Source organism: Heloderma suspectum, chromosome 7 (assembly GCF_057233095.1).
Source record: "Heloderma suspectum isolate Gila_16-S chromosome 7, 16-S_ref, whole genome shotgun sequence".
NCBI classification, from domain to species: domain Eukaryota; kingdom Metazoa; phylum Chordata; class Lepidosauria; order Squamata; family Helodermatidae; genus Heloderma; species Heloderma suspectum.
In genome coordinates this window covers 118,848,364-118,870,358 of record NC_139464.1, presented here as the reverse complement: position 1 = coordinate 118,870,358, position 21,995 = coordinate 118,848,364, and the positions used below count along the sequence as shown (strand labels likewise).

The window sequence follows — 21,995 nt, the reverse complement described above, 5'->3', positions numbered from 1 at the left end:
ACACTAGTGTATGCATCCCGGGAAGTTGCAGCTTAATTGGGGCTCCCAGGCTCACGTTTGTGTGTTTGAAGATGTGTCTGCCACTGATACTTTGTCCTCCAGCAGATCAGTTTGAAAATGAAACATGTGGAGCTGCTTTTTCGGAAACGTTTCTGAACCTGTTGATGACCTTTCTGAAAATGTCATGCGGGATGGATAAGTGCATTAGGAGAGCTGAACCACCCCTGGAAGTTTGAAGTATCTTTGTCTTCCTTAACCAAGTCATTAGCATTTTCTCTCTTCAAACTACATTTTAGATGTATGAGGGAATTCTAACAGCCATCACATCACTTTGACCCAGTTTGCGTGATCAACCAACCCATGGTTTGTTAATCATGTGTGGGTTGTTTGTGGGTGTACGGGAGTGAGTGAGCGTGCCACTTCCTTCCCACTTCCATTTTCACTTAACAACTCAGGAATGCCCCGTTCCTGGATTGTTTCATTTCATGTGAACCTGGAAACTCTGGGTTGTTTAGGAGTTAAACAGTCCAGGGTTAACCTGTGGTTTGTTGTTGTGTTAACTCTGGGTTGTTTTATAACCCAGGGAATTAGTGTGATGTGCAAACTGGGTCTATTTGGAACAGGACTTAATTTCTAAGCAGAATGGTGTCAAGGATCAAGCTTGCCTGAAATCTGTACCTTCGTATCCAGGAAACGGGGGGAGAAGAGATGGACAGTGTTTATGCTATGGAGAAGCGCCCGAAGCCTCTAATTGCTTGCATAGAAAAATGACCTCATTGGCACTTACTGGTATACATAAGGCTCCCAGGGAGGATGCAACTAGAGCAGGGAGGATTTTGTCCTCCCAGCATCTGCCATATTTGTGCCATGTTGTCAGCAGTTTGTACAGACCCTGGGAATGCTCCTGTGTATATGAACTCCAATTCCCATAGTGTAGTGTGTGACTCACTGACTGACTGGATGCTTTCACATATGCATGTTTAATTCACACCCTGTGCTGCATCATGGGAACTGTGTAGGAATATCCAGGGCTTTTGCCCAGACTGTGTCCTGGGTTGCACAGATTCCCCCTTCCCAGTTATCCAGCCATAGAGAAGGCCTAGACTATGTTGCACATGCCAAGGCCTGGCAGAATCCTCTAGCCAAAAGCAAAGGGGTAGGCAAAAAGGATGTTTCATTCAACAAAAGGAAAAGGACATAGCATAGGAGACAGGTATCTAAAAAGCAAACAGCATGTTGCATACAGATTTTTCTGAAGAAGGACCTGCATGTGGTCCGAAACGCATTGGAACTTTTTTCTTTCGTTGAATCAAACATCCTTTTTGCCTACCCCTTTGCTTTTGGATTTTTGGCATTCCTTGTGAAGTTCCTCTTTTTGTTGGCTTTAGAATCCTCTAGTCAGTGGCAGCATAGGTTCCCACCAGCATTAGGTGCTTCTGCACAGGCCCAATCATTGCCCATCCGACCATTTCCAGTGCAAAGAATCACCCACTGAAATGTTAGTATATGCCCCAGCCCACCACTGAATTCTGGTTTAGAAGGAATTCAGCATCAACACGACTACCAGTTTTGCATGTCAGTGCTTTTTCTTTATTTGGCAAATATTTATAGTATGAGGAGTCAACATTTGTTTGCAACAAACTGCACTACAGTAGCTACATGGAAAGATATACAAATAGAGATTCTGCACTGTCGTATTTGCCTATGAAAATATCAGATACTTCGGAGTCATTTAAAGTTTATTTATGCAGATCGTAGGTTATAAGAGAGTTTTGCTTTCAAGAAAATATATGCAAGCATATAGAAGAGACATGAAGGTGTATATTTAGATAAAATCAATAATCTTAAAAGCAATCTATCACAGAATTCTGATCTATCTTTGCATCCACAAAAGCAGAAGAAGCAACCTTGTCCAAAACATCACTGCCTTCGTTGTTTAGACAAAAGTTCAAATGTTGGTGGGTTCGATTGGTGGTCCTTTCCTGAGAAAGTATTTAAGCTCTTACAATAGAGTCTTAAGTGGGGTTGTGGGGGAGCAAGTGCAGCCATGCGCCTGTCAGGGCAGGAGGGGTGTCTCTGTGTGTTTTGGGGTCTGTATGTTCCATACAGGTCTTTGGTTTTTTTCCCCCTCCCCATTTCAGAGGGAATCAGTAATACCAACTCCAGGCTGACATAGAGCAGGGGCCTGGTCTTGGGGTTTCTGTTGATGAAGGAGCTTTGAATTCAGCAGATCCAAGGCTGTCTCCATCCTGCCCAGTTTTAGGGACTACCACCAGCTGCTGTCCATGGAATCACAGCCGGCAGTAGATCTGTGGCTGCAGAGGGTGTCACGGACGTACCGGGCACCTCCACCCCATCCTAACCCCCTCCAACCAGTAGATCTGGGGGCTAGGTTTTCTTATATAGCAAGCACTGCAACATATAGTCTCCTAAGCCAGAGATGTAACGTGTCAGGTCATAATATAGTACTTTTCTATAATGACAATTCAAAACCACAGAAGGCATCTTCTGTAGCCACAGCAAAGCCACAGCTCTCTTAATTCTAATATATATTTGAGTAGATTTGGACACTGTCTACCTTTTGGAGGGATTTTTCTTGAGAATTTTCCCCCAGATCTAATTCTGGTTGTACTCCTCAACATTGCAACTGCTTAAAGATCTCAGGATATCAAGTGGTATATAAGTAGTCTAAATAAATAAATAATCTATAAGGAATGCTTTTACTATATTTTCTTTACTAATGTCTGTTTGGTCTACATAGTACAATAATTGTGCCAAAAGAAAGTGAAGTAATATCGAAGTTCTATGTACAGGTAATTAACTGTCATAATGGTGGTCAATTCCAGAAAGCTTTCTATGAAGAAATGGAAAAATACAATAAAATTAAGTTTAATTGGAATGAGTCATTGAGAGTGGGGTGATACTGAAGATATATCACAATAAAAAATACCTTGAGTATTTGACCTACCTGAGGATCTTAATTTATGGAGTTGCCCTTCGAGTTAGCGTGAGAGTTGGTGGAATTTTTGGTGACTCGAATACACTTTATTTGATTTGATCTTTGTCCCACCTTTCAAACTAGATAGATCTCCAAGGCACCTTACGTAACATTAGATCAGCAGGAATCCTTTCCCTGTTCACCCTATGTCAGCAACTTCAGGCTTCAACTTTGGCTACCCCCTGGATGAGTGTTGTGTGACTCCTGTGCCCAAACTCCCACAGCTAATGGCAGTGCAGAAGCAGCTATGTCCATTGGAGTCTCTAAGGGGGTGGTGGTGGTGGAGGAGGAGCCTTTCCCCTCCCTTAGTGACCCCCGAAGCAGCCTCTGTCTCAACACCAGCAATCTTGTGTGTGTGCAGGTGTGGCTGCTAGGATCTCTGCTGGTGCAGAGATCCTTGGGGGGCTAAAAAGGTTGTGCATCCCTGCCTTAAGGCATTCACTGAAAATAAAATTATAACATACGGCTGCATTATATCCGCCAGTGAGTAACTATGCCTTATGCATAAATGTAAATATCTGTAAGGCTTTTAAACAGACAAAATATTTTTCAGGTGTATTTAATAAAGGACTAAAAATCTGGGCATCTGACATTTTTCATCAAGTGTTAGGGGAATCCCACTATCCTTTCATACAAATATTTTTGTAATGTTTCCCATTACAACAGCACATATTCCCCTCTCAATTCACTGCTGCTCATCACTTAACTATGTTGCTTTTTCTTTAGCTAAATAATTTTACGTTGCTTTGTCTTTAGCTAAATAATTCTATGTTGCTTTTTCTTTAGCGAAATAATTCTATGTTGCATTTTCTTTAGCTAAATAATTTTATGTTGCTTTTTCTTTAGCTAAGTTATTGTCCTGTATATCTTTTGCTAAATTCTCTGTGTTAGAATTTAGGGCAAAAACCTGGTGAAGGCATTTATTGTTATAAATCCAAAATCTTAACGGTCATTTAGGGATAACACCCATTATTAACAACTTAGTTTTTAAAGCTATAAAGAAGACCTTCATTGTCCTGTGATAAGAGATTGTCTCAGGGCCAAACTAAAGGTTGTCTTTAGCTCTCCGTGTAAGATCTCTTTTCCTCCATGTAAATGTACATGGCCCCAATTCAGATTGGGACCGTGGTGTTCCGGGAGGGGAAGTCAAACCTTTCCACTCCACCTGGTTTTTTTGTGAAATTCTGCCCCCTTTATGTTGGGGGGGGGGTGTTAAATTTTTTTTTAAGGTTCCATTGGGTGGAAAACCAGCTGAGGTGGAAAAGATCCGAATCGGGGCTACATGCATTTACATGGAGGTAAGGAGATCTAGCACAGCTTCGCAATATGTGCTAGAGAGAACATTTAGTTTGGGCCTCATTTAGTATTTTTAGTATTATTATTCAGTTGAACCCACTGTGGCTGTACACGCACAGTCCTGGGAAGCAGAATCTACTCCTTCCCCCGCCCCGCCCCTTGAGGAACAGCATTGGTGTGATTTCTGCACTGTGAAAAGGCTCTACACGTACAATCTAAGCTGTTGTGTGTACACATGGTTAGATCATAGGCCTATGCGTATTATGAGAGAAATAAGGCCTGGTCTGCACTTGTAGCACAGTGCACTAGAAATGAAATGGTAGATTCCTGTGGTGGTAGCATTAATTTGCCTATTTCAGGCAGCAGATGTGGAATTAAATCCCTGCAAGTAGAAATGTACCATAGCAAGGAGAGGTTGTGTTAGTTTTTGTCATTTTAGGAAGGTTTTTCCTACATTGGAGAACAATAACAATTGGCATTCCCCCATCTGCATGCTGAAGTGATGCTGTCCAGAGTTCTGCAACCTGTTATAGACCAGGCCATAGAGCAAGGGTTGAAATTGGCGTTGCAAGAAACATGGAGCTGTTCTCTGCCGTCTTCACCTCTTCCTAGTGTGATGTCATCGTGTTGTGTATTTCCCTTCCCCAGATTCTCATTACTGGGTACTGACAGCAGGGACAAAGAAAGGCAGTGTGATGATGTCATGTTACATGTTGTGGTGTCAGGCATTACCAGGAAGATGAGATGGGGAAAAACACAATGATGCATAACTGTATCGTTATGACAATATATCTGATTTCCATCTTACAGTTTTCCTTTAAAAAACTGTTTTTTAAGATGGAGAGTGGCAAATATTGTTTCAAAAGACTGGAAATAATTCAGGAGGAAAAATAGATGGACTTTATCTTGGATGTTGAGTAGACAGACTGGGCTGCCTTTGCAGTCTGCAAAATGGCAGGAACAGGGATTTTATTATTACTTGGGGCTTTGTCAATACCTTTTAAAATATTCTTCCATTTATGTATTGATTTTTAAAGTGCTACAGCCATAGCTATTCCTTTTTAGCCAGTGTTTGAATGATCCAGAAAACAATTTACTTCCATAAATAGCCCCATTAAGTGAACTTAAATTACCTAAATTTGAAATGCTTGGAGCTAGGACTGTGGAAGGAGAATTACATTATGGCAGTGATGACAGATAATTGCGGGCTAGTAAATGCAATGCACTTGAGATTTGATAAGCAGTTGGCTACTGTTTTTAATATATACCATGGTACTTTGCTGTCAGAAGGATGTTCCAGGTGAAATGCATCTTACAGATGGGCAGCTCACTCCTTATCCAACCTGGTTTAAGGATTATTTGACAAGAATAAGTCACTTAATGAATTCTTAATGTAAAGGCCACTTCAACACAATTAATCAAAACACTGGCATCTTCTTTGGATTTCTATTTTTAATTTTTAAATTTTTTATTATGCTTAGGAAAAATAAAATATATCGTCTTGGTGCCTCTTCCTTGTCCCTTAGAATTGGCCACACAGATCTGTGCAGTTGTACTATAAACCCTGTATTCTTCAATAAACGTGGCACCGTTAGGGACTGGGAATATTTAAATGAAGAATGGCTCTTTGGGTTGTCCTCTCCATCCCACCAAGCCACTGCTAAACCATAGAAGCAATGAAAATATGTTTTAGGAAGGAACTTATATGGTTCAGAAGATGGCGGGACATGGGCTCAAATACTGCACACTGCTGGCCTCAGTTTTGCATCTATAAAATGGGAACTGTAAATGGGAGTTTTCTCACAGATTAAAAAAAAAAACATGTTGCTGGATCATGCCACAGTTCTATCTAATTCTCTATTATGTTTTCAGCAGTGTCCAGTGAAATGCATCTTAGTGTTCACATGAAGGAGGAACCTTCCCCTCTTGTTTACCCCAGTGTCTGGTACTCATAGGAATACTGCCTCTGAAAGTGACGGTCCCATATTGTTATAATGGCTAATAGCCATTGACAGACTTCTCTTCCATGAAGTTGTTTAATCCTTTTTCAAAGCCATCTAAATCAGTGGTCACCATAGCCTCTTGTGGATTCCACAAAGGGGTTTAATAAGATTTTTGGAGGAAGTGCTATATTCATAATAATAAAAAAATGCACAGCAGAGAATTTAAAACATCAATCTTCAACTGGTGGGCCATAGTTCATGTGTACAATCAGCCCATTATAAGTGTGTTGTGCCACCACCTCCTCCTTCCTTTTAAAATTAAAATTTTATTGATTTCTTCTTTTATATAACATACATAGTGCCTTTCCCCCCTCCCCTTTCCTCACTCCTTTGATCCCTCTGTGCTTTAAGGTACTTATCTGTCAACACCCAAAAGGCACTGCTGTATTGCTGGATACAGTATTGGCAGCTAAATCATGGCATTTAGGATATGTGGGAACATGTTAAAACCCATCCACACCCCATCCCGTCCTGGACATTTATAGCAATAATGCAACAATAAAGCAGCAAATCCAGACTAAGCAAAACAAAGGAAATCCAGGGCGGTGGGGGGTGGGATTAAAACTAATACGCACCGAATTCCATTTATTTGGTAGTAGTGTCATACATCTGAGTTAAGGATGGAAGATTTCTGGGAGAGACAAGAAAACAATTACTTGTGTATAGCTTGAGGAAGTCCCTCTAGATACTTCCAAGTTTATCAGAATCTCCCCATCTCTTACTGCTCATGAGTGAGTGAGTTTTTGGTTTTCCAAGATTGAATGATTAGGAATGTTGTCATCTGAAATGCTCCAAGCAGCCCTAGTTTGACCTGATCCTGACTTTGTGTTTAAGATTAAGCCACAGTTTAATCTCTGGTTTAACAAACCCTGGAAGTTGTGCATTATGGCACATGAGAAAAGGGAAAAGGACCCATGGGCACAACGCTCATTCTTAATCCATTAAACCATGCTTTATTAGACCAAGATCGTTATGCCTGAATCAGACAGAATAGTACCTTGGTGGATTCTTACTTATACATGCTTTCCCCCCATGCGTATTAACACCTCTTTTAAAAATTTGGTTCTCTAGATGTTGACGAATGTCTGGATAACAATGGTGGCTGCCAGCAAATTTGTGTCAATACTATGGGAAGCTATGAATGCCAGTGCAAGGAAGGCTTTTTCCTGAGCGATAACCAGCACACCTGTATTCACCGCTCCAATGGTAAGTTTCCAATCAGTGATGCATGCAGTGAATCTGCCAATCCAAATTCAGACATGGTTGTTCCTCATGCTAAAATAACTGTCAGGGTTGGATCGGAGCCCAGAGAGCCCCAAAGCAGTTCTGATTCTGAGGAAGAGATAGAGACTGTGGGAGAGGAACCCGCGCGCTGTTCAGAGGTGCAGCCAGAGGGAGAGCCCCTCCCTGCTCACATTCCTGAGAGTGACAGTGACCCTGGCAGGAGGGGGAGGGACAACAGGAGTTTGGGGATGCTAGGCGCCAGCGCTGGGACAAGCGGGAGATGGCGGGTGACAAGAGGAGGCGCTCAGCCCGCTTGGCAACAGCTGTGCCCCAATGACCCACAGGAAAGGGGTGGACTGTCTCCTCCATAAGTTCAGAGGCTTCCCGCCATCTCCCTCCAAATGGAGACCAACTGATTTCACTAAGGCTAGAAACCTCTGGTAGGCAGCTCTCTTAAGTTTCCCTCATTAGGCTCAGGCAACTAGCATCTTTAAGTGTCATTAGGTTGAACAGAAATAAAGCCTTGGAAAAGAGCCCTATTGTCTCTGTGTTGATTCTGGCTACTTGAGGATATCAGAAGGCAAGAAGGGTGCTCCTGACAATAACTCTGTTGGGCTGTTACAAGGCTGGTGCCATCTTTAGCGAGAATGACGTCTTTTGTCCTCTTCAGATCCAGGCAGTGGGATGTCCACATGCAGGGCCTGCCTACTTTCTGCGATGATGTCATGTGAATAAATGGGTGGGTCTGTTAGCCACAAGGAGACACACTAGATACTACCAACTACTTTATATGATTTGATTACATTGTATTGTAATGAGAATGAAGCTTTCAAAAATAAATAGTAGGAACCTAATTGGAACAGAAAGATGTGAGGGCCACAAAAATTATTTGGAATGCATGTTCCCTGTGTGTTGTTAGTTGCTTAGCCTTAGTGTATTATAGCACTAAGTCCATTGATTTTGGGCAATACTTTATGTTGATTTTGGTTTCCCTCTGTTTTGAGAGAGATATATATATTGATTAGATCAGACTGCCACGTAAACTTGAAGAAATTAGTAAAACAATATATCCACCAATATGATATGGTGGAGTTTGTTGTTTAGTTGGTTTCTTTTGACTTGTCCATTTCATTATAAGGTTTCATGATATCTTTAAGATGGCTAAAGTAGATAAAATGTTCCATCGTTTTGCACTATATCAAAATATGCCTCAGGGACCATGGTAGCCCTGGTCTACCACACCAGAAAAGATGAAGGCCACCTCCCACAGACATTCCCTCTGGGCCAACATCTACTCTGCCTAATATCCACCCCACTTGTGGGCTTGGTTTGGAACTGGATTATGAGCATGGTATCTAAGAGACTCTTCTGCTATGTGCCAATTGGATGAGTTCACAGGTGAGAGGGGAGAGCTGACTCTTCAGATGCTGAAAAGGGAACATCTAGGAAGGTCTGTACATGCCCCTCACTGTATCACAGTAGTTGAATGCAGTTTTTCTGGAGCCTCTGGTAGGGACTTTTGTCAGCCATGCTGTCAGGGATGAGTCCAAACACCTTGAGATGTCTGACAGCTCTGATTCTGAATCTGAGTTGGAGCAGCTAGATCAGAGGCTGGGGGAGGGACCCTCCCTAGTGAGTCAAGAAGCTGGGAGAGATTTTCTCTGAAGACCTTGACATACAGGTGGCCCAGGCTGAGACGCTGCCCCCTCCTTCCACCATAAGAATTTCAAGTGTCCGAGGAGGAGGAGGGGTGTGACTTGAGAGACGCAAGGGCATATAACAAAACAAAATGGGAAAAGTTAGGAGCAGGGCTCAGATGCTCAGCCAAGACAGCCAGCCTTGGAAGCCAACATAGGAGGGAGCCAATCTAGGGAGGGGCATCACTGCAAAGCAAGTCTGGCCATGAGGTTCACACCCAAACTGTCTGCAACTTCATTACCCTCTGGTTCATCTCCTCTACTTAGGGATCGCAAATTAGTTGTTTAGGGGCCTGAAGCAGCTTGAGAGTTTCCTGGAATCTGCATTTGTAAAGAGGCTAGTTTCTAGCAAAATAAAGTAGTATTAGCCTAAAGTTTTGTCTCTTTGTAGTGCTAATTGTGAAGGGGGAAGGACGATCCATTTCTGACAATTGCTATCTCAAAACCCTTAGCTAGAGTGCCATGGTCTGAGATTGGGACTTCATGCATGAAAAATATGAGATCTAGCACATAATTGTTAGAAATCCCACTAAGTCTTGAGAAGTCATTGGTCAAAATTTATAGATCATTGTTGTTCAGTCGTTAAGTCATGTCCGACTCTTCGTGACCCCATGGACCATAGCACTCCAGGCCTTCCTGTCCTCCGCTCTCTCCTGGAGTGTGCTCAAGTTCATATTCATTGCATCGGTGATGGTTTCTAGCCATCTCATCCTCTGCTGTACCCTTCTCCTTTTGCCTTCAATCTTTCCCAGCATCAGGGTCTTTTCCAGGGAGTTTTCTCTTCGCATTAGGTGGCCAAAATATTGGAGCTTCAGCTTCATTATCTGTCCTTCCAATGAGCACTCAGGGTTGATTTCCTTTAGGATGGACTGATTTGACCTCCTTGCAGTCCAGGGGACTCGTAAGAGTCTTCTCCAGCACCACAGTTCGAAAGCATCAATTCTTCGGCGCTTAGCCTTCCTTATAGTCCAGCTCTCACAGCCATACATTACTACTGGGAAAAACATAACTTCGATTATACAAACCTTTGTCGGCAAGGTGATGTCTCTGCTTCTTACTATGCTGTCTAGGTTGGCCATAGCTTTCCTCCCAAGGAGCAAGCGTATTTTAATTTCATAGCTACAGTCACCGTCTGCGGTGATCTTGGAGCCCAAGAAAATAAAATCTGTCAATTCTTCCATTTCTTCCCCTTCTGTATGCCAGGAAGTGATGGGGCCAGATGCCATGATCTTAGTTTTTTTAATGTTGAGTTTCAGACCAGCTTTTGCACTCTCCTCTTTCACCCTCAACAAGAGGCTCTTTAGATCCTCTTTGCTTTCTGCCATTAGGGTGGTATCGTCTGCATATCTGAGGTTGTTGATAATTCTCCCAGCAGTCTTAATTCTGACCTGTGATTCATCCAACCCGGCCGTTCTCATGATGTACTCTGCATATAAGTTAAATAAGCAGGGTGACAATATGCAGCCTTGTTGTAGTCCTTTCCCAATTTTGAACCACTCGGTTGTTCCATATCTGGTTCTTACTGTTGCTTCTTGGCCCTCATACAGGTTTCCCAGGAGACAGGTAAGGTGGTCTGGTACTCCCATCTCTTTAAGCATTTGCCACAGTTTGTTGTGATCCACACAATCAAAGGCTTTAGCGTAGTCAATGAAGCAGAAATAGACGTTTTTCTGGAATTCTCTTGCTTTCTCCGTGATCCAGCGAATGTTGGCGATTTGATCTCTAGTTCCTCTGCCTCTTCGAAACCCAGCTTGTACTTCCGGTAGTTCTCGGTTCACATACTGCTGAAGCCTAGCTTGTAGGATTTTGAGCATCACCTTGCTGGCATGTGAAATGAGCACAATTGTACAGTAGTTTGAACACTCTTTGGCGTTGCCCTTCTTTGAAATTGGAATGTAAACTGACCTTTTCCAGTCTTGTGGCCACTGTTGAGTGTTCCAAATTTGTTGGCATATTGAGTGCAGCACTTTAACCGCATCATCTTTTAGGATTTTAAATAGCTCGGCTGGAATACTGTCATCTCCGCTAGCTTTGTTCTTACTAATGCTTCCTAAGGCCCACTTGACTTCACTCTAGGATGTCCAGCTCAAGTTCAGTGACCGCACTGTCATGGCTATCAGGGACATTCAGATCTTTCCTGTATAGTTCTTCTGTGTATTCTTTCCACCTCTTCTTAATCTCATCTGCTTCTGTTAGGTCCTTGCCTTCTTTGTCCTTTATCATGCCCGTCTTTGCACAAAACGTTCCCTTGAGATCTCCGATTTTCTTGAAGAGATCTCTAGTCTTTCCCATTCTATTGTTTTCCTCAATTTCTTTGCATTGTTCATTTAAGAAGGCCTTCTTGTCTCTCCTTGCTATTCTCTGGAACTCTGCATTCAGTTGGATATGTCTTCCCCTTTCTCCCTTGCTTTTCGCTTCCCTTCTTTCCTCAGCTACTTGTAAAGCCTCCTCAGACAGCCACTTGGCTTTCTTGCATTTCTTTTTTGGGGGGATGGATTTAGTTGCTGCCTCCTGAACAATGTTAGGGACCTCTGTCCATAGTTCCTCAGGCACTCAGTCTTTCAGGTCTAATCCCTGAAATCTATTCCTCACCTCCATGTATATTCATAAGGGATATGATTTAGGTCATACATGAATGGTTTAGTGGTTTTCCCTATGTTCTTCAATTTAAGCCGAAATTTTGCAACAAGAAGCTCATGATCTGAGACACAGTCAGCTCTAGGTCTTGTTTTTAATGACTGTATAGAGCTTCTCCATCTTTGGCTGCAAAGGACATAATCAATCTGATTTCAATATTGACCCTCTGGTGATGTCCATGTGTAGAGTCGCCTCTTGTGCTGTTGGAAAAGAGTGTTTGCTATGATCAGCGTGTTCTCTTGGCAAAACTCGATTAGCCTTTGAGCTGCTTCATTTTGTACACCAAGGCCATGCCTGCCTGTTATCCCGGTTATTTCTTGACTTCCTACTTTGGCATTCCAATCCCCTATGATGAAAAGGATATCTTTTTTTGGTGTTAGTTCTAGAAGGTGTTGTAGGTCTTCATAGAACCGATCAACCTCAGCTTCTTCGGCCTCAGTGGTTGGGGCCTAGACTTGAATTACTGTGATGTTGAATGGTTTGCCTTGGATTCGTACTGAGATCATTCTATCGTTTTTGAGCTTATACCCCAGTACTGCTTTTCCCACCCTTTTGTTGACTATGAGTGCTACTCCATTTCTTCTCAGGGATTCTTGCCCACAGTAGTAGATATAATGGTCACCTGAATTAAATTCGCCCATGCTTGTCCATTTTAGTTTGCTGATTCCCAAGATGTCGATGTTCAAACCTGACATCTCATGTTTGACCACCTCCAGCTTACCTTGATTCATTGATCTTACATTCCAGGTTCCTAAACAATATTGTTCTTTACAGCATCAGACTTTCTTTTCACCACCAGACACATCCACAGCTGAGTGTCCTTTCGGCTTTGGCCCAGCCGCTTCACTCTTTCTGGCGCTACTTGGAAATTCCCTCTGCTCTTCCCCAGTAGTATATTGGACACCTTCCGAGCTGAGGGTCTCATCTTCCGGCGTCATCTCTTTTAGCCTTGTGATACGTTCCATAGGGTTTTCTTGGCAAGAATACTGGCGTGGGTTGCCATTTCCTTCTCCAGTGGACCACATTTTGTCAGAACTCTCTGCCATGACTTGTCCGTCTTGGGTGGCCCTGCACGGCATAGCTTATGGCTTCACTGAGTTATGCAAGCCCCTTCGCCACAACAAGGCAGTGATCCATGAAGGGGATGCAAGGTGGATATGCTGGTAATTATGGATCTCTCAAGTGCTTGTCCCCAAATGTTTCGGCACATGTCTCTCTCACCTTCACACTTTGTAGCAAAAAACAATGGAATATGATGTAAAGTGGGAGGCAGCTCCAGTTATCTTCAGGATTACACTCTGGTTATACAGGCATGAAATTATTCTGCAAGGACTGACTTATATATTATATAGGAAAACTGGAGTGGTGGACCTAGTGAATGTTAAAAACTTAGAGACATTTGAACGTGGGAGGTCCAGATAACTAAGGTTTCTTTCTGCCTCCAGGCCTTTGAAAGGTACCAATTAGCAAATAGCAAAATGATGGTAATGAAATAATGAGGGCTGGTAAAACTGAATACAGCTTCCATTCAGCCTTTACCAGACAAAATATATACTGAATATAATAATCATTTAAATTGTGGCCATGATTATTATAAAATGAAAAGCTGGTGATCAACACTTTGTTGTTGTTGTTCAGTCGTTAAGTCGTGTCTGACTCTTCGTGACCCTATGGACCATAGCACGCCAGGCCTTCCTGTCCTCCGCTGTCTCCCGGAGTGTGCTCAAGTCCATATTCATTGCATCGGAGATGCTATCTAGCCATCTCACCCTCTGACGTCCCCTTCTCCTTTTGCCTTCAATCTTTCCCAGCATCAGGGTCTTTTCCAGGGAGTTTTCTCTTCGCATTAGGTGGCCAAAATATTTGAGCTTCAGCTTCAGTATCTGTCCTTCCAATGAGCACTCAGGGTTGATTTCCTTTAGGATGGACTGATTTGACCTCCTTGCAGTCCAGGGGACTCGTAAGAGTCTTCTCCAGCCCCACAGTTCGAAAGCATCAATTCTTCGGCGCTCAGCCTTCCTTATAGTCCAGCTCTCACAGCCATACGTTGCTACGACCACGCTATAAATTTCTACTGGATTTGCAAATACTGTACTTGTAAGTCACAAAATTTAATCAGAGTATTTTGTTGAGTGCATCTATTTTTGTAGCTGCCAGTCATCATATTGACTGAAAAATTAAATGGTCCCTCCAGTTTGTATTTTGGGCATTGTGCATTTACGTTAGCATAGAAATAAATTATGCTTTTTATTTTAAAAGATGGATAAGGCTTTTGCCTGTGATTTAATGTCTGAAACAAATATAAAGTTAAACAGTGGCTGAGATCTGCGCTTTGGATTTCTAACTCATCAAGCTGTGGATTTTATTCATACTTATTAACAACATTTAAAAAAATAGAACAGCACTGAGTAGGCACAATGTTGACCAAAAGTGAAAAGGAAATATTGCCACAATTACCAGTTGAAATAGACCTTTAGATAGCTCAGATTCCCCACCAGTGTTCCACCACAAGAACTCTAATTGTCCCCCATGTCACCACAGTGCCCCCAACTCCTCAAGGATTGGGATTCTGGTATGGTATGCATGGGAATGCTTTGTGGTCAAAACCCGCCTCTTGTTCCAATGGCTGACCAGGCCACTGGATCAACAGAGTCATCATGATCCTTTAATAGATCCTTTAATAGATCTCCAGGTGTTTTCTGGAACTCAGCGGACTCCCTTGATAATACAGGATGACTGTAGTATGTTGCCCCTGTAGATAGACTGCAGAGAACTTGGCCTTCACTAGATAATGATGTGCCCCAGGAAAGATAACATTCTGCATATTTCTGTTTGTCTCCAGAGCAGTGCAAAACGGCATATGTTGTTCCTGTATTGCAAAGGGATGGCCCCCATGGTTTTTATGGCAGTCAGGAAGACCTGACCAGTAACCAGTTAGGAGGGCTCAGTGTGAATGTTGAAGTCTTCCAACAGTATCAGTTTCTGGGACCTCAATAGCAAGTCTGAGATCACCTCTATAAACTTAGTGAGGAAGGTTAGAATAGTTGGTACACTACCAGAATACCCAGTCTATCTCTGGAATGTGGAGGATTGTATCTAATTTTATCTAAAGGATTTGGGGTTACTTGTTCAGCAGAAATTGCTCTAATTTCTGTCTAGAGTATTACTAGAAAGATATCCAACAGAGCAAGGTAGAGTAGATTGGAGACTTAATGAAAACCACTTGCAGAAAACTGTGATAGAATAATGATTTCAATTTGCACATTATAAAAGTTGCAGCTGTAATGAGGGGGAACTTGGCTAGTCAAGGTAGAAGTTAATGAAACAAATGAAAAGTGGAACTTCAAGGGTGTTTAAAAATGCATATTGAGAGAAAAGGCATGCATTTATGTCCAGGGAGACTTTTGTGTTTACAGAGAAAATTGGGGTAGAGATGATTTAAGGGTACACTGCCATAGAAGTAATGAAGATGTCTGGGGTGATGTTTATTTGTTGTGAGCTTGTTTTATATAAAGAATACTTTACTTGTGGACCAAATTGACTCCTTGATTAAAGGAATACATTCTGGTTATTTAAACTTTAAATATATATATATATATATAGACAGAATTGCAAAAGGCTTTGTGACTCTTTCAAAACTAAAATATTAGCTTATTTTATGTTTAACATGAAAACATCAGCTTGTACTAATACTGTGCTCATTGTGATTGTACAAGTGCGGTAGCCTATAGCTGTTAAAGGCTCTTCCAAAGCTGGTTAGCTATATACAGAGTTAGAACATGTACATTTAGCTGAGCTAAGCAACTTCCTGGAATTAGCAATTTAGATGGGGTGGCTGATCTTTTGAAACCTACTCAGAATCAACGTCTGGATTTTCTTGTGGAATTTGTACAAAATTTTGCTTCAGCAAATTTGAGTCTACTACTAAAACAAGTACATTAGTTTTCTTCTTATTTTGTTTGATATCAAAGCTCTCTTCAGTGGTGGTTTGCCTCTGCGTGGCTGTTTCACACATGGAAGTCATCACTCTCAGTCGTGAACTGAATCAGCCTATATTCCCTTCTGCATAGCTGACATATCATATTAAATCATTTCTGAAACACCATAGCTGTATTCTCAACTTCCCTGGAGCAGGGAGGGGGATGAACCTGTTGACTCTGTTCCAGTCTCTGCACATTCACTGACCTTACTCCTGACTTCTTCACTTTTAACACAAAGCGAGAAGGTGCTCTATATGTGTATTGCTGTACAAGTGTAGGACTTGCATGTGCAATCCAGGACCCTGGATGCCTGACTGGAAGCACATGCAGCCCATTCTCAGCTTCTGCTGAATGCATAGAGGTTGGAGTAGGGCCAACAAATATGAACTCACGTCCCCACCATGCATTCAATCTATGCATGGAGGGAAGGTGAGAATAGGACTAAGGTGTTCTAGAGGAGGCAATTTACACATTCAGCTATCAGTCATTGAGTAATGATTTGGCTTTGAAACTGTTCTGAGGAACACTTCTTGGAAACTAGGATAGTGGACAGATGTCCTTCAAAGATAGTCTGATTGCCATTTTTGACAGCCCCCTGCAGTGTGCAACTACAGGGAGTGTTGGAGGTGTTTGTTTGTTTACTCTTTATTACAGTTGCTTAGACCTGCTAAAGTTATAATACACAGACAAATATACGAATATCGAGACATAGGCTACAATTTCTTCAACTTAACTAATACAGTCAAACAACTTGGCTCTTGTTCATGGCAGTTAGGAAGAAATTAGCAACCTGTTCAGTGACATGTGGGGACTTATCTGAGAGACAGTTAATTACCAGTCTTTCATCTGGATGGCCTGGGAAGTTGGTCAGAAGAGGATAAATTATGTGGCGTCTCAAATCAGAGTAAAAATTACAATATAAAAGTACATGTATCAAAATTTCAGGGACTCCTGCTTTTCATGGACGCAAGCTTTTTGAAGTGGAATTTTCCATACAGCCATTCTTAGCTGAAGAGCAAGTTAAGGACTCTCTCTGATGAGGAGAAGGAACTTGTTTACTTTGCTGATGATTCCTGTTCTGGTGGTTCTAGATATCGATTTATAAAGTTATTTCTGGGCACTAATGAGCTTAGTCCTGGTGTTTCGAAATTATATGATAGATCAAGTAGTTTTGAGGCATCAATCAGAGTGAAATTGCACTTTGATTTGGATTCATTTATTTTGCAAGTAGGGGCTAAAGCAACAGGAGGACCTTGATGGAACTCAGGTAAAATAATCAGCTTTAGGCAGAGGAGGTGATTGAAATTTTACAGAAAGTTCTTGAGGTCTTCCCTTCAAGTTAGAGAGTCTTTTAACAATATAGTTCTGCTCTTTAACTGGAAGTTTAGGATAGGACCCAATTAGTGCCTCTTCATCTGAGTCAAAAAAAGGAAAGAGATTTATCTTCAGTTCCTATTTGGTAAGGTAAACTTTTGGGGAGGTGGCTTCCCATATTACTACACTTCAGTTCAGCCCCAGTACCAGGGAGCTAATGCCAATCAGTTAAATCCATTTCCACCTCTCTTGATTTTTCCCCATGATGAGATATTTCACTATTAAATTTAGGGCTCTTATCTGTTTATTAATAAAGTATCATGAAAGAATTACCCCCTTCTCACACCACACCTAAGTTCTTATTAACAGAGAGGGTATCTTGGGGGAGGAGAATGTCAGAATAACTTTTTCCGGATGGAAGCCCCCATAATTGTTTCAATTGATACGATATCAATCTCACTGAAAGGTACAAAAAATAAAGATGTTAAATTTAGTTTGGCCACTGAAACACAACCCCAGTAGGGTAGAAAACCCTTTTAGAGGTAGACAGACAAAACTATATTATTAGGTTGGAGAATCAGCTCATTAGTAATCTACCTCTCCCTCTGTCAGATGCTCAGTTCCATCATATCTCAATATCTTCAAATTAGGATCACCTGCCTGAACTAGTTTGTCTCCTCAAATATCTGAAGATGTTATCATAGACACTCATTTATCCAGTTTGGTTAAAACTGTGTCTCATTGTACTTGAGTTTTATTTTCTGCCTGTAAAATACAATTATACTGTTTTAAAGATGGGTTTGCTTGATTTTCCTTCTTTGGTGATAAAGCTCTACAGGTAGCTACATTTATGTTCTGATTGGAGCCAATAGACTTTACTTGATTAGAGTCTTGTGCAAGAATTTCATACTTATTTTGAGTAGGGATAGTATAAGATTTAAGATTTAAGCAGTTGTTCAGATCAATTAAAAAAAACCTCTCTAGTTTACTTTGTTTAGCCATAGGAAAGGAGGGATCTGCCGTCTCTTCAGTAGACCTAAAATACCTTTTCTTGCCCTTGTTAAAAACCCAGCTACACCAGGATATGGGGTAAAAAAGGGAGACCTAGAATAGGGTATTCCCTTTATAGAAAGGTACTAAATAAAAGCCCCTAACTAATAATAAGAAACAGTTGCTGAAAACGTTTGAAAAACAAAGAAACTAAAAGGGTAAAACAGCACAATTTCCACTTTAGAATTATTTTCCATAAACCCAGAAAGAACTTTTAACAGCTAAAAAAGCTATTTAATCTTATCTGTTCTAAAAAACAAAACACAATACTATAATTCAAACCCCCAAAATAAAATATGTTAAGTATGTATATTAAATAGGTTAAAAAAAAATCCCAGTGTACTAACTACCAACAGTCCTAAATGAAAATATCTTAAAATAACTGTAATACCCACTTTACAAAAATGAAATATTGGTGAGACCAAGTTGCGTAAGTGTTTCTTCAGACATTTCAAGATGAGTCCTCACGCCCCGATGAATTCCACTGTGATGCAGGGGCCACTGTGATGGCAGAAGTCATACGATGTACGTGGCCTCCTGTATGACTTCAAGTGTGACGTTTACTTTGGAGTGTTGGAGTTATTCTCTAGGGCAGTGTTCCCTAACCTGGTTGCCTCAGTAAGTTCTGGACTACAACTCCCATAATCTTTAACCAGTGGTTAGGCTTATGGTGCTGATGCAACTTGTAGTCCAAACATCTGGGGGGCACCAGAGTGGGGAAAGCTGCTCTAGATCATATACGCATTCTTTTAGTCCATACTCCACAATGACCAGACCCCACAGACATGGTTGGTACCTCATATGAACAGAAAGTTTGCCCTATCATGAACATCAAAATCCTCTGCAATGTGCAAAGGATCTGTAGTGGACACAGAATACTTCCTCAATGGACAAAGCATTCCTTGGGATAGAATAGAAAGTTTTTGAAACTTTGAGTCATTGAGTAATTGTTATGCATGTGCAGATCAACCCTAACTAAGGTTCCTAGAACTGCTATGAAACATTATTTCACATCTCTCTTGTTGGCTACCTTTCAAAGCCATCACATCACCTTTACTGGGTGTTTTAGTATAATTTTCCTGGCACCTCCAGAGATGAAACTAAGCTGTTGAATATCTTTCAATATGGCAAAGAAGATCAGCCATAAATGATACTTTTATTTGTGGCAAAGAGAGGGAATAATTTTTTGGTTTTAGCTTCTGTTGTTGTTGTTTTTCTTTTGTGTGTGTTTGCCATTTTACTCATTCTACTGTTTTTGGCATAATCTATTTTCGGGGGTGGGGTTGTAATGTCTATGGCACACTTTAAAAATCTAAATAGTAGTAATAAAGACAGGAACATCATGAGTTGGCTATAACTTAAGGGAATAAAATGTTATTGTAAAGTTGGAACTGCTAAGAAATTATCAGAAACCATGGATTTCCTAATGTTCAGAAGGTCCATGATACAAGGAGGGTCCCCCCCCCCCCCAGTTCTTGAGTTTTCCAACGGTTCCCTGTTAAAATTCTGAAAAATCACAAATTGGCTCCCCGTTCCAAATGGGCACGTAACAGTTATTACTTATCTTTCTGGCCTCTAGGCATCTTAAGATGCCACAGTTTCTGCTATAAGATGTAAATATCCATTTACCAGTAGTGTATAACACAAGGGAACAGTTCAGAATAGGTAGATGCAAAGGCTTTAAATCCAGAGGCCATTTTCTAAAATAAGTTAAAAAATATGGCTATTATTAGAAAATCAGAACAGTTGGAATTCCAGTATAAAAGGAAAGATATTCCTAAAAAATCTAGAAGTGGATGCTTTTATGTTGGGCTATGGTTCAAATTTATGTCTTGTGTATTGGTAAATCTGACCCTGTGTCCACTTTCCCTGCCATGAATCAGATTTTGTCAGTGCAGAAATAAAATGAATGAAAATGTGGAAATGGGGGGCTGGGGAGTTTTGTTAATGGCTTGTTATGATCAGGGCAGATCTATTTTTTAATTAAAAATTATCTGTGAAATGATGGTTGCAATAGCTGATTACTCCATAATAAGTTATTAAGCATATGTATGACTTGTTTGAAGAATAGCAGGGGTAGCAACTCAGCTTTATAAGACTCAGATTGGCCCAGTTTTATGACAATTTTCTGCTTTTTATTTTAAAACTTAGATATCTCAGTCATAATATTAATTATTTTGAAATTAGCTTTGAACCAAATATCATTACTGTAGAATTACAGTCATTTGACTTTGTGGCTTTCGCTGTCAGTTCTGTCGAAAATATTTAATTTGGTTAAATAATCTGATGTATCTCTGCCTATAGGGGAAACAAAGTCAAAATACATCAATCCTTGGATTTAAATGTGGCCTAAAACTATAGTTTGTGCACTCTGGACCATAGTTCCTTGAGGCATATCACACTTAAATGGTTTAGAAGAACCTCTGTCAGAAAGCCTGACAAAAATATATATTAGATATTTAAATTCAAGCTTTGAGCTTGAGAGGTTAATCAGTGCAGGGGAAATTTTAAAGGTTCTGATCAAAGTTTGTCGATAAAGATATTACACTGAGATTTTAGATCTTGACATGAGATCTATAGTCACTAATGTTACCTGGTATTAGCATATCTTCTAAAGGCTAATTCACATGTTGGGCCCTTAATGAAGTACTGTTAAGAGGCCAACATGTGAATTAGCCTTTCCTAACCTGGCACCCTCCAGATGTGTTAGACTACAAACCCATTATCCACAGCCAACAATTTTATCATGCTGGCTGGGGATTATGGGTTTTTAGTCCAACACACCTGGAGGGCCCCAGGTTGGAGAACACTGATTGAAACTGCAACTACAAGTAGGCATGACTGGTAGAAGTCCTCCTTAGCTTTCTATCCCATTGTCTCTTTGGTAAAAAAGAGAAAAAGCCACTGTCAGTACATTTTATCAAATTATATTGTCATTGGGTTCAAATGGATAGGATTTCTTAAATATTTTGCATGGTGGATCTCTTGTAAACTTAAGGCTTGGCTATCATAGTTGGGTCCTTCAGCATCCTGAATGAAAGGCCAACTCTCTTTCCCCTTCTACACCCTTATTTTTGGACTTCCTCTGATCAGATCTGTCTATTAGTTTTTTCCCAGGAATCAACATCTCTAATACAAATTTATCTCCCCCGACCCCTTAGTGTAAACCAAAACTATCTGCGTGAATCAGGTCTATCATATTTCTATGCTTTGGGGCTGTCTGATTACTGTGAATGGGTCTATCACTATGGTTTTGCCTAAAGTATCACCTGATGAGACATTAATGTTCCTGAATAGGCCATCTACCTGCATGGCCTACCACTACCCACCTGCAGTGGTTACAGTATGAGAGCAGTGTTCTGCAGGCTGTGTGTGTGTATGAAAAAACATCAATTTGAGTTTAGACAGAGGAAACAGAGAGAGACTTGATTTAGTTGGAATAGCTTAAGCTGGGTTCAACAGCTGTTCTCGGGGACTCTCAAGTGGGGCTGAACAGTTTTGCTGCCTGTTATAGCAGTGCCTCTTTGCTTCCACTATGCTCTGCTGGTATATTCATAAATAAAGCAAATATTCCAAATATTCCATAATTTTCCAGTGGAAGGAAGCCAAACTCTGTAGCATGTCACTTGGGGAAAATGGGAGTATGTAACAATACATTTAGCCTCTCCTGCACAGGTGGAAACTCTGATCTTGGGTAGGATAACTCACTAAATAAAAACCTAGAACCATGACCTTTAAACTGTTTTTGAGGAATCTTGAGGCACTTCAGAAACTTATTAGGGGCTCCTAAGTGAGA

The 21,995-nt window shown here is 41.0% G+C and overlaps 1 protein-coding gene across 3 annotated transcripts in view; it reads left to right on the top strand.

The window, feature by feature from the left end:
• The window catches only part of SCUBE1 (signal peptide, CUB domain and EGF like domain containing 1), a 301,150-nt gene that overhangs the window by 58,052 nt on the left and 221,103 nt on the right, over nt 1–21,995 (top strand). For all 3 annotated transcript variants that reach the window (XM_084811851.1, XM_084811850.1, XM_084811852.1), the window contains exon 4: nt 7,369–7,503. In XM_084811851.1, coding sequence (XP_084667977.1) covers nt 7,369–7,503 — 135 coding nt within the window. The remainder of the gene's footprint in view (nt 1–7,368; nt 7,504–21,995) is intronic.